The 11,427-nt window shown below is 43.2% G+C and overlaps 2 protein-coding genes across 2 annotated transcripts; one reads left to right on the top strand and one right to left on the bottom strand.

Annotated features, from left to right (window-relative positions):
- Positions 1-201: 201 nt before the first annotated feature.
- org (oogenesis-related gene) lies at positions 202-2,134 on the bottom strand. Its single transcript, XM_041040811.1, has 6 exons — positions 2,003-2,134; positions 1,819-1,890; positions 1,518-1,737; positions 888-1,051; positions 412-516; positions 202-321 (listed from the first exon to the last, which is right to left on the bottom strand). The coding sequence occupies exons 1-6, from the start codon at positions 2,057-2,059 to the stop codon at positions 283-285; spliced, it is 657 nt and encodes a 218-aa protein (XP_040896745.1). The 5' UTR covers positions 2,060-2,134; the 3' UTR covers positions 202-282.
- A 5,784-nt stretch (positions 2,135-7,918) lies between these two features.
- peak3 (PEAK family member 3) lies at positions 7,919-11,358 on the top strand. Its single transcript, XM_041039890.1, has 4 exons — positions 7,919-8,237; positions 8,637-8,785; positions 9,261-9,820; positions 10,155-11,358. Exons 1-4 carry the CDS (start codon positions 8,173-8,175, stop codon positions 11,259-11,261), a joined length of 1,881 nt encoding a protein of 626 aa, XP_040895824.1. The 5' UTR covers positions 7,919-8,172; the 3' UTR covers positions 11,262-11,358.
- Positions 11,359-11,427: the final 69 nt, after the last annotated feature.

The following is an 11,427-nucleotide window of genomic DNA, read 5'->3' on the forward strand; positions in this document are numbered from 1 at the left end:
TGATGTGCTTTGACATTAGGTTTGATGCAACATTTGCACAAATTGAAAGTAACTATTAATACCAGCTGCATTCACAGGAACATTATGCAAAGTACTGACAGCATTTACCACTTTCACTTCATTTCCCTCTCATGCAGTTTCAACTTTTTGTTCTGTAATAGTAATATCGTTACTGCCATCTAGTGGGAGACTACAGTAATGTCAAGGCAAAGGACAAAACTTTTTATTCATATATAAACATGCAAAAAACATTGAAAACAATATAACAGTCAATATGACACATTAAACTGCAACTTGAGCTGGAGTGGATGGCTCAAACTCCTGTAAGCACAAAAGTGAAGTTAGTGCATCGTTCTGGTCACTGCCCAGCTTATATTTAAAAAAGAATTAAAAGTAATGTCATAAGCTTACCGTGTTTACGTCTTCAATAATGACGCCTTTCCCCTGAACCTCAATGTCACTTTCTGTATTGTTGTGCGAGCGGTACTCTTCGCTCTCCGTCTCTACAGAACTGGGCTGAGAAATTGCCAGCATGATCGTAACTGATGTTTCCTTCGATGCTATTATGTTTCGGGACACGTTTTTATAAATGATGAAAATGTGCAGTATTGTTGGTATTTCTACCATAAACTGAACAGGTTTATAACTACTCACGTCATGAAAATCTTGAAAAATAGACCAGAGAAATTAAGCCAAGTGCTTTTGGTACATACTAATGTAACACCAGGACACTATTGTGTTTTTATTTCACTTTAAATTAAAAAAAAAAAAAAAAAAAAAAAAAAAGAAGAAGAACCCATCATCCTGTTTAGAATTGTTCTTTAACTTTTCAGCTCTCAGTGCTGTGTTCAACTGAGAATGAAACATATCTGGGATATAGCACCAACCTCATAATCAGGATCCTCCTCGGGGCCTTCATCGTCAGCGAGCTCCTGAGTGAGCGCCTCCACCCAGGTCTGGTGCTCCTCTTCTTCCTCCTCATCCTCATCCAACTCGTCCTGCTTTCTCTTGCTGCCCTTTCCACAGGGCTTAGTCGGAGAGACTCTGATTTCTGTTGGGAAACAAGCTCATCTTTTAAACATCCCCTGCCGATGCTCCTGAGTAGAAACATTTTCTTCCATGCCTATCAAAAGGTCTAATAGTAAAATCAAACGTGTTGCAAAAAGGCACTGATAAAACCTTAAGCATCTCAAATTGTGTTTTTTTTTTCATTTCATTCAAGTTATTTCTTTGCTAGTGTTGCACCTGGCAGGGGGTAAAATATAATCCCTGACATTTTCTGTAACTGGAAATAAGATGACTGTCCAGCCATGCAGTGGATAAACCCATTGAATTTTCGGGCTCAATTTTGGCCATTGTGTCTCCGCAGAAAATGTCTGATACTGATCAGCCTCGTGTTCTGCAAACACCGACTAGTCACTCGCTTTACTCGCAGGCCCCCTCCCACCGCAGTGTATTTAAAGGGATAGCTCGACTAAACAAAAAAATGTTTTAAATCAACATTAAAGTATCAATACCTGGGGAGAGGCAGCGCCCAATGCTGCTGGACACCGGGTAGCCCAGGGCGCCCTGCACCCAGCGGGGCAGGATGGACAGAACCAGGCGGGTGACCCGGCGCAGGCGCTTGCGGCCCGCGAGGCTCTGGCGTGCAGGGCTGGGAACCGCGGGGTTAACGACGGTCATCTCCCTTGGTTGCCGGAAGCCCAGGACCCACCAAACCCCGTGGTATGCACGTACCTGTAAGCGAGAGCCGATGTGAGGTCGAGTTGAAAAACAGAAACAGGCTAAATACAAGTCAGCACTGGCTGCTGCACCTACCACAATGCCAAATGGCCAAAAGAGGCCGCGCAGCATGGAGCGAAGCACACCGTCTCTCCTCACTACTCTGTCCTACAGGTGGGCAGACCAAACACGTGTAAACCACCACAACAGCCGCATACAGTCGACTCTAACAGCCGAAATGCTAAAGAAAACCTAGCTTTGTTTTGTCGTCCATCTTTACCTCAGTGTTCTCGGCCCGGTCCTGCTCCACGGTGTCTCTGGAGATTTCACAAGCCATCCTGCTGCGGGTCCAAAATTTAAAAAAAAAAAAGCGTGATGGACCTACAACACGGGCTACAACGCGGCGCACAGGCTAAAGGACTCAAATATGTCCGGGTTTCGAAGGGGAGAAATGTACCCTGAAGTCACTGCCATGCAGCCAATCAATACAAAGAGATGCACCTGCTGTAATCAGCGCGGACCAATGAACAAATTCCACCAATTAACCTGCAACGGACCAAGGGAGGGTGGTCACGTGACCGGTTTGGATTCAGCACAAGGGAAAAATGTGACCGGAAACTGTTGTAAACATTTACTGCTGCTGCTGTGTGGCAGAAATCTTACCTAAGTATAAAACAGACATTTTCAAATGGTTTGATTGCAAGAGATTAAAACTAGATTTTTTTTTTTTGTAACTTTACTGCCGTGAAGTTACAAAAAAAGTAAACTATTAAGTTTGGATAATAATTATTATTTTAAAATGATCAGGAATTCAAACATACAAAAATAAACATACTTTTCAAAGGGAAAGCCCTTAATGAATGCTTCATCTTCAGTGAATTTAATACTGATTTACATCAATAACATAATCATTTTGCCAGGTCATCCAATGCCTTCTTCTGTTGAGGATTCCTAAATTATCAAATAAAGAGGTGATTTTAAACATGAAATGTGATGTAGTTGTGTACACAGTCACCAGTTTGGTGAGCAGAGAACAATACAATACTGTGTTTAGTGTATAGCATTTGTTTGAAGGCCTCCGTTCTTTATTCGGCTCTTTATTTATAAACACTTACAAAAGTTCCAGCTTAGTCGATAGTTTTGTGAGGACTCATGTTAAATTCTCTAAAGAGAAATCTTTATTTAGAGAATTACAGTTTTGTACTGTTGACCAGAAAAAACAATTTTAAAACATCACCTTGGGCTTTAGGAAAGTTTGGGCAGTATTCACTGTTTTTTTACATTCTATAAACCAAATAATTAATTCATTGATCTAGAAAATCATCAGCAGATCAACTGATAATTAACAAATTAACAATAATGTGGTCAGTAGCTGCAGTCCTACTACACATAAAAAAGCAGCCTGAAACTACTTAAATATGAAAAGTTACATGATTAGTTACCTAAAACTAGCAGCATGTTCCAGCTTAATTTCAGGCTATACATCCCTCATGGAGCCACCAGACACTCTGAGCGGCAGGGAGATGCTGCTATTCTGTCTGCTCCTTTGCATATGAAGAGGTTTAAGAGAGGCCCCACCATTATGCTTCCATACTCGACAAGCTCCCTAACTGGTAACCATTTCCGGCCCTGGCTTTCGTCACATTTACGTATCTGTTGATGCATTTGGTGGAGGACAAAATGTGGGAAGTAGAGATGTATAAAAGCTGCCTGTCATCAATCCTCTCGTCAATCTACAGCCAAGCCTGTGTGCAAAGAGAGTGGAAGACATTCAGATATGTACAAGAGCACAGTCACACGGACGTTCAGCATTGGAGCCATTTGCAGTGGAACCAATGTTTCAGATGATTTCACTACAGAACGCAGGCACAGCAGCGCAGGGATCCGTGCACTCTTGTGGGCTACCAGCAGTGCAAAGTCCTTCGGTTGTTCTCTGGGATCAGACTTCCAGACAAGCAGGGAGAGCCTTTTTCCAAATATCCTAACACCCGACAGCATTCCACAGTTCACTATACCAAGTCTGTCTGTGCAGAATGGCTTAAAATCATTGGACAAGGAGACAGAGGAAGATGACGCAGAGTCAGAAGAAGGCTTTGAGAGTTCTGGGACAGAGCAGGTGTCATCTACATCCGTCTCTCCAAGCTGCTCCACCGTCTCATCAGCCACATCCTCGTCAGGATTCAGTTTGGCTCTGTCAGATCGCAGAGCTGAGCGGAGTGTCTCAGACCCTTTAAAACAGAAGAGGTCTCCCCTCCAAAGGGAGGGGTCCTACCCATGTTCTTACACTGAGGCCCAGCACTGCCTGGACCCTGCCAGCAGAGCCGCCCTCTCCCTGCCACACCTGACAAAAGTCACCACCCCGTACGGCTTCATCACCTTGAGTCAGAGCCCTCAGATGGCTAGCGAGGAGGCACTTCTCTGCCAGGCTGGACTACGCCGCTTAACCAAGGACGAGGAGACCGCATGCTGTCTCAGGAAAACTCCAGGGACAAGGGCAGGAGACATCAAAGCGAACTCCCCCCACCTGTCTGAAGCCAAGAAGAGACTTTCCAAAGACTCAACTGACTCACAGAGTAAAGGAGGATTAGTAAAGGAAGAAATAAAAGCTTCTTCTGCCCTCTCCACCAAAGCGACAGGTTCACTTGCTTCTGCAGCCAGACACCCAGACAGCAAGCTGAAACGCCGCTTCTACGAGGTTATTAGGAAACACTTCACTTCCTGCCATTAGCAGTGAAATCATGGGACTGGACAAGTGTTTTAATACAACTTAACAAAGTTTTAATTTTATATTTAATATTTATAATTATATTATAATAATAATATTTATCCTTCTAAAAGAAGAATATCCATGAATCTCCTTATGAAACAGTTTTTGTCATGTCAGTAGTCAAAAATGTCAAAAATGATTTAACTGAAAAAACTCATGAAAAATGTACCAGTTGTTGCCACATAAAAAATAAATAAATAAATAAAAAACAACATAGGCAGAGTGCCGCAATATTGTGTGTGTATTGTGTTTGAATCTAGTCACATTTTATTTCAAAGTTCCTTTTTCTTGTCTACCACAAGCAGTCTGTTTGGCAACAGCATCACACTCTTGTGTCGAGGAGCAGGGAGGGTTACCTTTAAGATTCTCATAACGGTCAGAGTGAATACCTCACATCAGCCGTGTGTTTAAGGTTAATGAATTCCTCCAGCGCTTTCATGATCTTAAATGTCAGTCCCTCTCAGGCTTTCTGCTCCTATTCACTCCCCCTGCTGAACACGTCTGTGTAGTTTCCACAGTTAGCCCGAACCGTGTGTCCTGAAGGCACTCAGTGTGTGTTGATGCATCCTTGAGGCAGAGAAACCAAGCCGCTGTCTGTGCTCCTTAGCATATGAAGTGGTTCAGTGGAGAGGCCCTTAATGATGGCCGCACGATGCATCCTTATAACCTGTGTCCTAACCCCCTCCCCTCGCCCACCCACGCACTAAAATTTAGTGGTTAAGTGTCATTATGACGCAGGTCCACTCTAAGAGGTGATCTAAATTTATAATCACTTGCTGTGTTGTTTGTTTATGTGCATGACGTCAGTGGTTTTACATTAATGCTTTAAGGCAAATGAGTTCCCTCAGAGTTCAGTTGCTTAAAAGCGTCCATTAAAACGAATCAGGTCGGATCATTTCTCTTCAGTGTACCGTGTTTCATCTCAGAATGTTACGGTATTGTGTTATACTGAGAGGTGTTGTATTTCATTTACCTTAGGTGACCTTAACCCAGTGATATCAATGGGGAGGACAAACTAGTAGAAACACCTGTCAGCATAACTCAATAAAATTCAACAGCACAAATCAAATTGTATCCTCCAAAGTGACCGTACAGCTGAGTCATCGCCTCTCTAAAACACTTTCAACATAAAGTGTATGTTATAATAATCATGAGCAGAGAACTTATTTAACTCTGACCAAAAAAAAGCACTGTCTGGTTGGATGCTCGCTGTCACGTCTTTGATGTCTGTGAGCTGTTAGTCTTCTACCAAAGAGTGATTTCCCCTCTAAACTTAGATCAAATGGTTTCGTTTAAGTAACTGAAGCTCAAAGAGCTAAAATGTATCTGATATTTCATTCAGAAAAACACAAAGATTAGAGAAAAAAAACCAACAACAACATTTGGGTAGCAAAACTTTGATTTCTTTTTCAATCTCCTATGAAGCATCTCATGTCTCCCTCAGATTTATCTTGTGACCTCAGAAAAGGGTCACTCCTTAGGTTGGGAACCACTGGACCGAGCAGTTTGTAAAGTAATTAAAACTTACTCCATCTCTACCAGCTACAGCAGTAACATGTTGCTCACACACTGATGCCATCAGTATGAACAGTATAATAACTTGAATAATAATGAATAAACATATGAGTCACCAGGGACATGTTTCTGAACAGTGAGCACTTTCACTCTTTCGTTAATAACCGTATGTCAATGCAAAACACCAAGTAATGTTGTTAGTCACATTTGTGTTTTAAAAGTGTCGGCAGTGAAAACATCTATTCACCTTAAGTTTCACTTCACTTCACTTGTCCTGTGGTCATCTACGCCCCCCGCCCCCCCCCAACCCCGATGACATGAAAACAGCCAAAGTATTTTTGACCTATGAGACAGTGGGCCCCACAGTGTCACCCCTGATGTCTACATCCTCCTGTGTTTTCTGTTCTCAGATGGAAGTGAAAAGTAAGAAGTTTATCTAGTTACCTTTACCACAGAATAAGAAAAGCCGGCTGACATTTAACACCGAAGAGGTGTTTGGTCACCACAGTGCAACGCTACGTTCAAAATATCTGTATATTCCATCTTCTCCCTTCAGCTCCTTGCATTTGGTCTCGCACAGGGGTTCACTTCATTATCAGTCGCAACAGGTTTACACATTGTCATCATGTTTTTCAATGAGATGGTGACCGTTGTGGAATAAGGGCTGGGGGGGGTAAAAAAAAGAGAGAAAAGGGTTGAGAGACAACAGCCCTTTAACACAGGAGGATGCGTGAGTCATTCTGAGATGGAAGTGCTTCAGCAGCACACACTCCTCAAGAATACACTCTAGGTAGCACAACAGCACAAATAACAGCAACACTCAGATATTAAAATATAATATCGTGGGCATATTTGTGTGGAGGAGTTCTCTTCGTATAACTGACATCACACAGGAGCTATCGCACCCATCAGTATATCCGAAATTGGTCAGTTATTTATACTTGTGTGGCTCACACACACACACTGTTGTTCCATAAACAGAACCAAGGTGTGAGATATAATTTGTTTGTTGATCATGAATATTCCAGTCCAGACTTAAATATTTCTATGACATTTATGATCCCCAGAGCACGAATACAACTCACTCTGGTGTTCCTCTTCCTCTAATGATGCAACCATGAGACAGTAGTCTAGACATCTGTTGGATGGATGAAACCGGTACAGAGTCTTAGTCATGTTTGGTTGTAGCCTTCATAACAACCTGTGTGTCATTAAATCCTGATTATTCTGACCTTTAACGTCAAAACTTGTCTCACAACAGCCTTTGACTTTTGAAAAATACGGAAAAAATTAGATTTACATTATAAAATCTACATTCCAGTTTGAATTATCAGACCCAGTTCTCAGATTATTCTAGAGTTATTACAGAAAGTCTTTCTGGAACAACACGCCAAAATAGCTGTTACTAGCTTGATAAATGTACTTTACAGCCTCCCTCACAAATTAATAGCTACCTAAAGAGGTGTTCTTTGCATGTTTCTATAGGGCATACAGTATTTAAATTCACTAAATGAAGCTGTTTAACTATAAGTATTTGTCCAAAACTTCCCCGTTGTGTCATATGTGCAAGATATGGACATAACAAAGCACCTCTGTCTTTTGCTCAGATATTTTGACTTTAAAGCAACTAAATGCAAGCACCAAGCCCAGAAGAAGGCATTTCATGTGTAAAGGCTAAAACTGCATCATCCAGGGGAGTGAAGTTCATGCTGAGGCTTCACATGGCGAATGTAGATCAACTGCAACGGTGAGAAGGGGGAAAAAAAAAAGAGAGAGAAAAGAGAACAAATTGAAGGGGCACTGCTATAACTGCTCTTCCCTGTTCTGTCGAGTTGAGGTTAGCTCAGAGCACAGTTTTGCCCTCAGAACAGACACTACTTTTTCCGGTGCCAACCTCAAGCTCAGACTAAAAACGATAAGAGCAAAAGATGAGCGGGGCACACTCGCGAAAATAGATTCACTTTAAAACATGCAATGACACAGAAGAGAGAGTCAGAGGCAGAGTAAAAGTGGCAGAGGGAGTAACCGAGATAGACGGGAAGTCTCTCACAGTGAGAAATACTGAGTTAGTCACCTGTAAGCCTCTCATACACAGCGTTCAGTGACAGAAGTGAAGGAGCGAGAGAAGCACAGGAAAAGGGTAGCTGTTGTAACTTTGTAGATTCCTGATGGCGTCTGGTTCAGCCAGCAGGGCGGATGACCTGCCACCAGCATTGCCTGTCAAACAGCACAGGTAAGAGCAATAAACAAAACATTTTGTCTGTGCAGATCTTAGCAGTTTGCAGTTATCCCAATGATGTTCTCCTTGGGTTTTCGTTGTGCTTCATCATCCTAATCACTTAAGCCTTATTTTTAAAAATCTCCATTAATTTGGGTGCAGGTTGATTGTGCAGCTTATTTGATAAATGTTAAGTATCCTGCCGTGGATGCACTTAGATGTAAAATACACCCCAGACATCACATAAGAACGTGTCTTTTTCAAACTTTTAGAAATACATTTTGCAGGCTCAAAGTTTTTATTATACATTTTTATGGTTTTATTTGAGAATAGCTGCAGTCTGCTTACGCATTTGGCACATATTCATGGTAAAAGGGTAAAGGTTTTTGTTATTCTGTGCATTTTCTTACACAGGAGTCATTCTTTCAGTCGCTCCAGCGTGGAGTCTGACTGCCTCATCCCCAGCCCTGCTGGACTCCAGCATCAAAACTACGCATACAATGATGTCTTCCCCGAACCTACTGATTGTCATGCAGCTCAGTGCCCCATACACCAGCGCTACGGTAAGGTTTTACAGAATGATGAAGTGAGTTTAAGTGAAGGAAAATAGTTGCACAGAGGAAATGCCATTGTAAAAACAAATCAGTTACGTGTCACGTAACTCAATGCACCCCCCCCCCCCCCCCCCCCCCCAATGTTGTTTGGGTATCCAGATCTAAGAAAAAAAGACTGACGTGTACAACTCAGTGATGGGAAAAAATACTAACATACTACTCTGTGGTTCAGCCTTCTCAGTTCGCCTTTCAGTTCGTGAGAACTGAAAAAGAGGAAGTAACCGTCTGAAACTTTTACTTTCAGTAAAATGCATGTGAGACATAGAGGGGCTACCATGACTTGCAGAATATTCATTCATACTATCTACTTTTGAAACTGTGAAGACTGCCTTTGTTATTCTAGAGATGCTGTGTCTAAACTGTTGTCTCTTCATTGCTCACTGTTCAAGTCTGAACTAAAGCCCTCTCACACTGTGTTGCTCAGATCCCTCTCGACACCAGGTGAGATTTTTCTCCGATGGCACCCCACCGCCTGTGCCAAAGAAGAGGTTAGCTCGCACCCTCTCCCTCCCTGGCACCAATGCGCCTCCACTTTCTCCTTGGTCTCCCCTCTCTCCACTGCAGAGGCACCCTAAGAACTTTGACAACCCTTTGTACATGCTGGCTCACATACGTGACAGCTGTTTCCATCAGGAGACAGGAGAGGTTAGGCCAGATAGAAGGAGTCCTGCACCCTTACCGACCCTCTCCCAGCTGTCCTTTGACACTCCAGATGAACATCTGCCCTACCACTTCAGCAGCTTTGATGACCAGAGGGTTGTTTCTCAGGGGATTCAGCATCGCCATCTACTCTTTCTGAGAAGTATGGCGAAGAGTATGGAGGCTGGGATCCTGCTGCAAGGAGAGGTATCAGAGGAGGATGTCAGCACATACCAGCCTCAGGATTTCCTGCTGAATGAGGGCAGCCAGGCAAAGCAGATTGGAGACACTGTTTACTACAGCCTGCGCAGCCCCAAGTTCCCAGGAAGGGCACTTGGTTTAAGGGTAACATCTTTTATTCATTCCACACAGTCTACAACATTTTCTGTGTCATATTATGCATGTCTACTTTTATTGCTTGCAGCTACATTGCCCTTGAAATTGTTTGCAAAACGAAGTGGTTTGCATGTTGCTGACAGCAACCAGTAATACAAGCATGATCTTTATCAACTTTGGCAACTGACTTGCGGTACCATAAGCACTTCCTCATCAGGTGTCACAACTGAAACAGGAAGGCCACAATGAATATGTTTTTTTCTGTATCAAATACTAAATACTTTTGCAGCTCAGGGGTTTTATGTTTTATGTAGTTTTCTGAGTCTTCTTTCTTTCTGTGCAGGTACACAAACCGACTGATGAACTTCCCTCGGCTCACACCGAACACCAGCCATCACATGTCAACGTGCAAAATGTTATCGCTCATTTCCAACCCAGCAACAGTCTGAGGGGTGACTGCAGCACATTACAAACTCAAGAGCCCTCCTGTCCTTTCATGTCAGACTGCACTGCTGCCAAACCACCAGGTGGAGGCAGCACCGAGTTCACCACAGATCCTGTAAACATTAATCTGACCTCAGTTCAGTCTTTACTCCAGAAAGGACAGACTGTGAGCGTTGAGAGAGACGTGCCGCATGTCACTCTAGAGGACTTTGTTCAGGACAGCAGCTCACTGCAGACCTCAGATTGTTTGGTTTATGACAGACAGGTGTGTGTTCTGTTGCTGCAGATATTAATGGGCTCACAACATCTGTACAACACCAGTGCCGCTGCAGCTGAGCTTAGACCCCGGGAGATCTTTCTAGTGTGGCCCAGCACGGAGAGGGATGAAGAAGGAAACAAGCTAGAGCAGGATGCTTCTGACACAAAGAAAAGTTTCAAGTCCAGCAGACTGAAAGAAGAGATGGAGTGTGAAAAGACAAATAAAAATGGGAGGATCCAGATGTTATGGACAACGCGAGGCTCCCCTCGTGTAGTGTTAAGCCCACAGTCTTCTGCTCTGTCCACACCTCACCCCCTTGCCTCCATCAAATCCCAGATTGAAGCCCTAATTCAATACTGCTTGGCCCCACAAGAGAGCTCAACATCTCTGGACTCTAGTCCAAGTCTGTCCAAATCCTCATACCGAAAGAGTCTTCTTCATTTGTCCTCTCTGCTCAAGAGTGGGAGCAGCGGGCCCCAGATTACAGACATGGTGGCCACGCTTCAGGTGCTCCTCTGGGGCCCCCGTTTCACACCCTTCCATAATAGAGGCTCCACAACAACAGAGGTACACAACTGGCTGACAATCAAACGGGCCCTGCTGGTGATGAAGCTGGCAGAGAGAGGACTGATCCAAGATCAGTCTGCTCTGGATTGGGAGGACTGTATGTGCCTGCAGTACCTGTCATTTACAGACCCTGAGACGATTGTGAGTGTGACCAGTCAGCATGTGTCCATCTTGAAATGAAATAAATGACTCTTGGGTTGCTACAAACATAAAAAACTATGTTTGTTCACACACACATATATATATATATATCCACTGGTCAAACACAAAGTTAGAGGTTAAAAAAAGCCAATTCCATCCTTGCTTCTGCTAATAATCGAGATGTTCATATGCTGCTCTGTATGAT

This window comes from Toxotes jaculatrix, chromosome 6, assembly GCF_017976425.1.
Source record: "Toxotes jaculatrix isolate fToxJac2 chromosome 6, fToxJac2.pri, whole genome shotgun sequence".
Lineage (NCBI taxonomy): Eukaryota > Metazoa > Chordata > Actinopteri > Toxotidae > Toxotes > Toxotes jaculatrix.

Bases quoted from the DNA above. Each gene is read 5' to 3' on its own strand.
- peak3 (XM_041039890.1), top strand. From the start codon at position 8,173: ATGGCGTCTGGTTCAGCCAGCAGGGCGGATGACCTGCCACCAGCATTG. The intron at 8,238-8,636 runs GTAAGAGCAATA...TTTCTTACACAG, and splicing joins TTGCCTGTCAAACAGCACAG to GAGTCATTCTTTCAGTCGCT. The intron at 9,821-10,154 runs GTAACATCTTTT...CTTTCTGTGCAG, and splicing joins GAAGGGCACTTGGTTTAAGG to GTACACAAACCGACTGATGA.
- org (XM_041040811.1), bottom strand. From the start codon at position 2,059: ATGGCTTGTGAAATCTCCAGAGACACCGTGGAGCAGGACCGGGCCGAG. The intron at 1,891-2,002 runs GTAAAGATGGAC...GCCCACCTGTAG, and splicing joins ACCGGGCCGAGAACACTGAG to GACAGAGTAGTGAGGAGAGA. The intron at 1,052-1,517 runs GTATTGATACTT...GTTTCCCAACAG, and splicing joins TGGGCGCTGCCTCTCCCCAG to AAATCAGAGTCTCTCCGACT.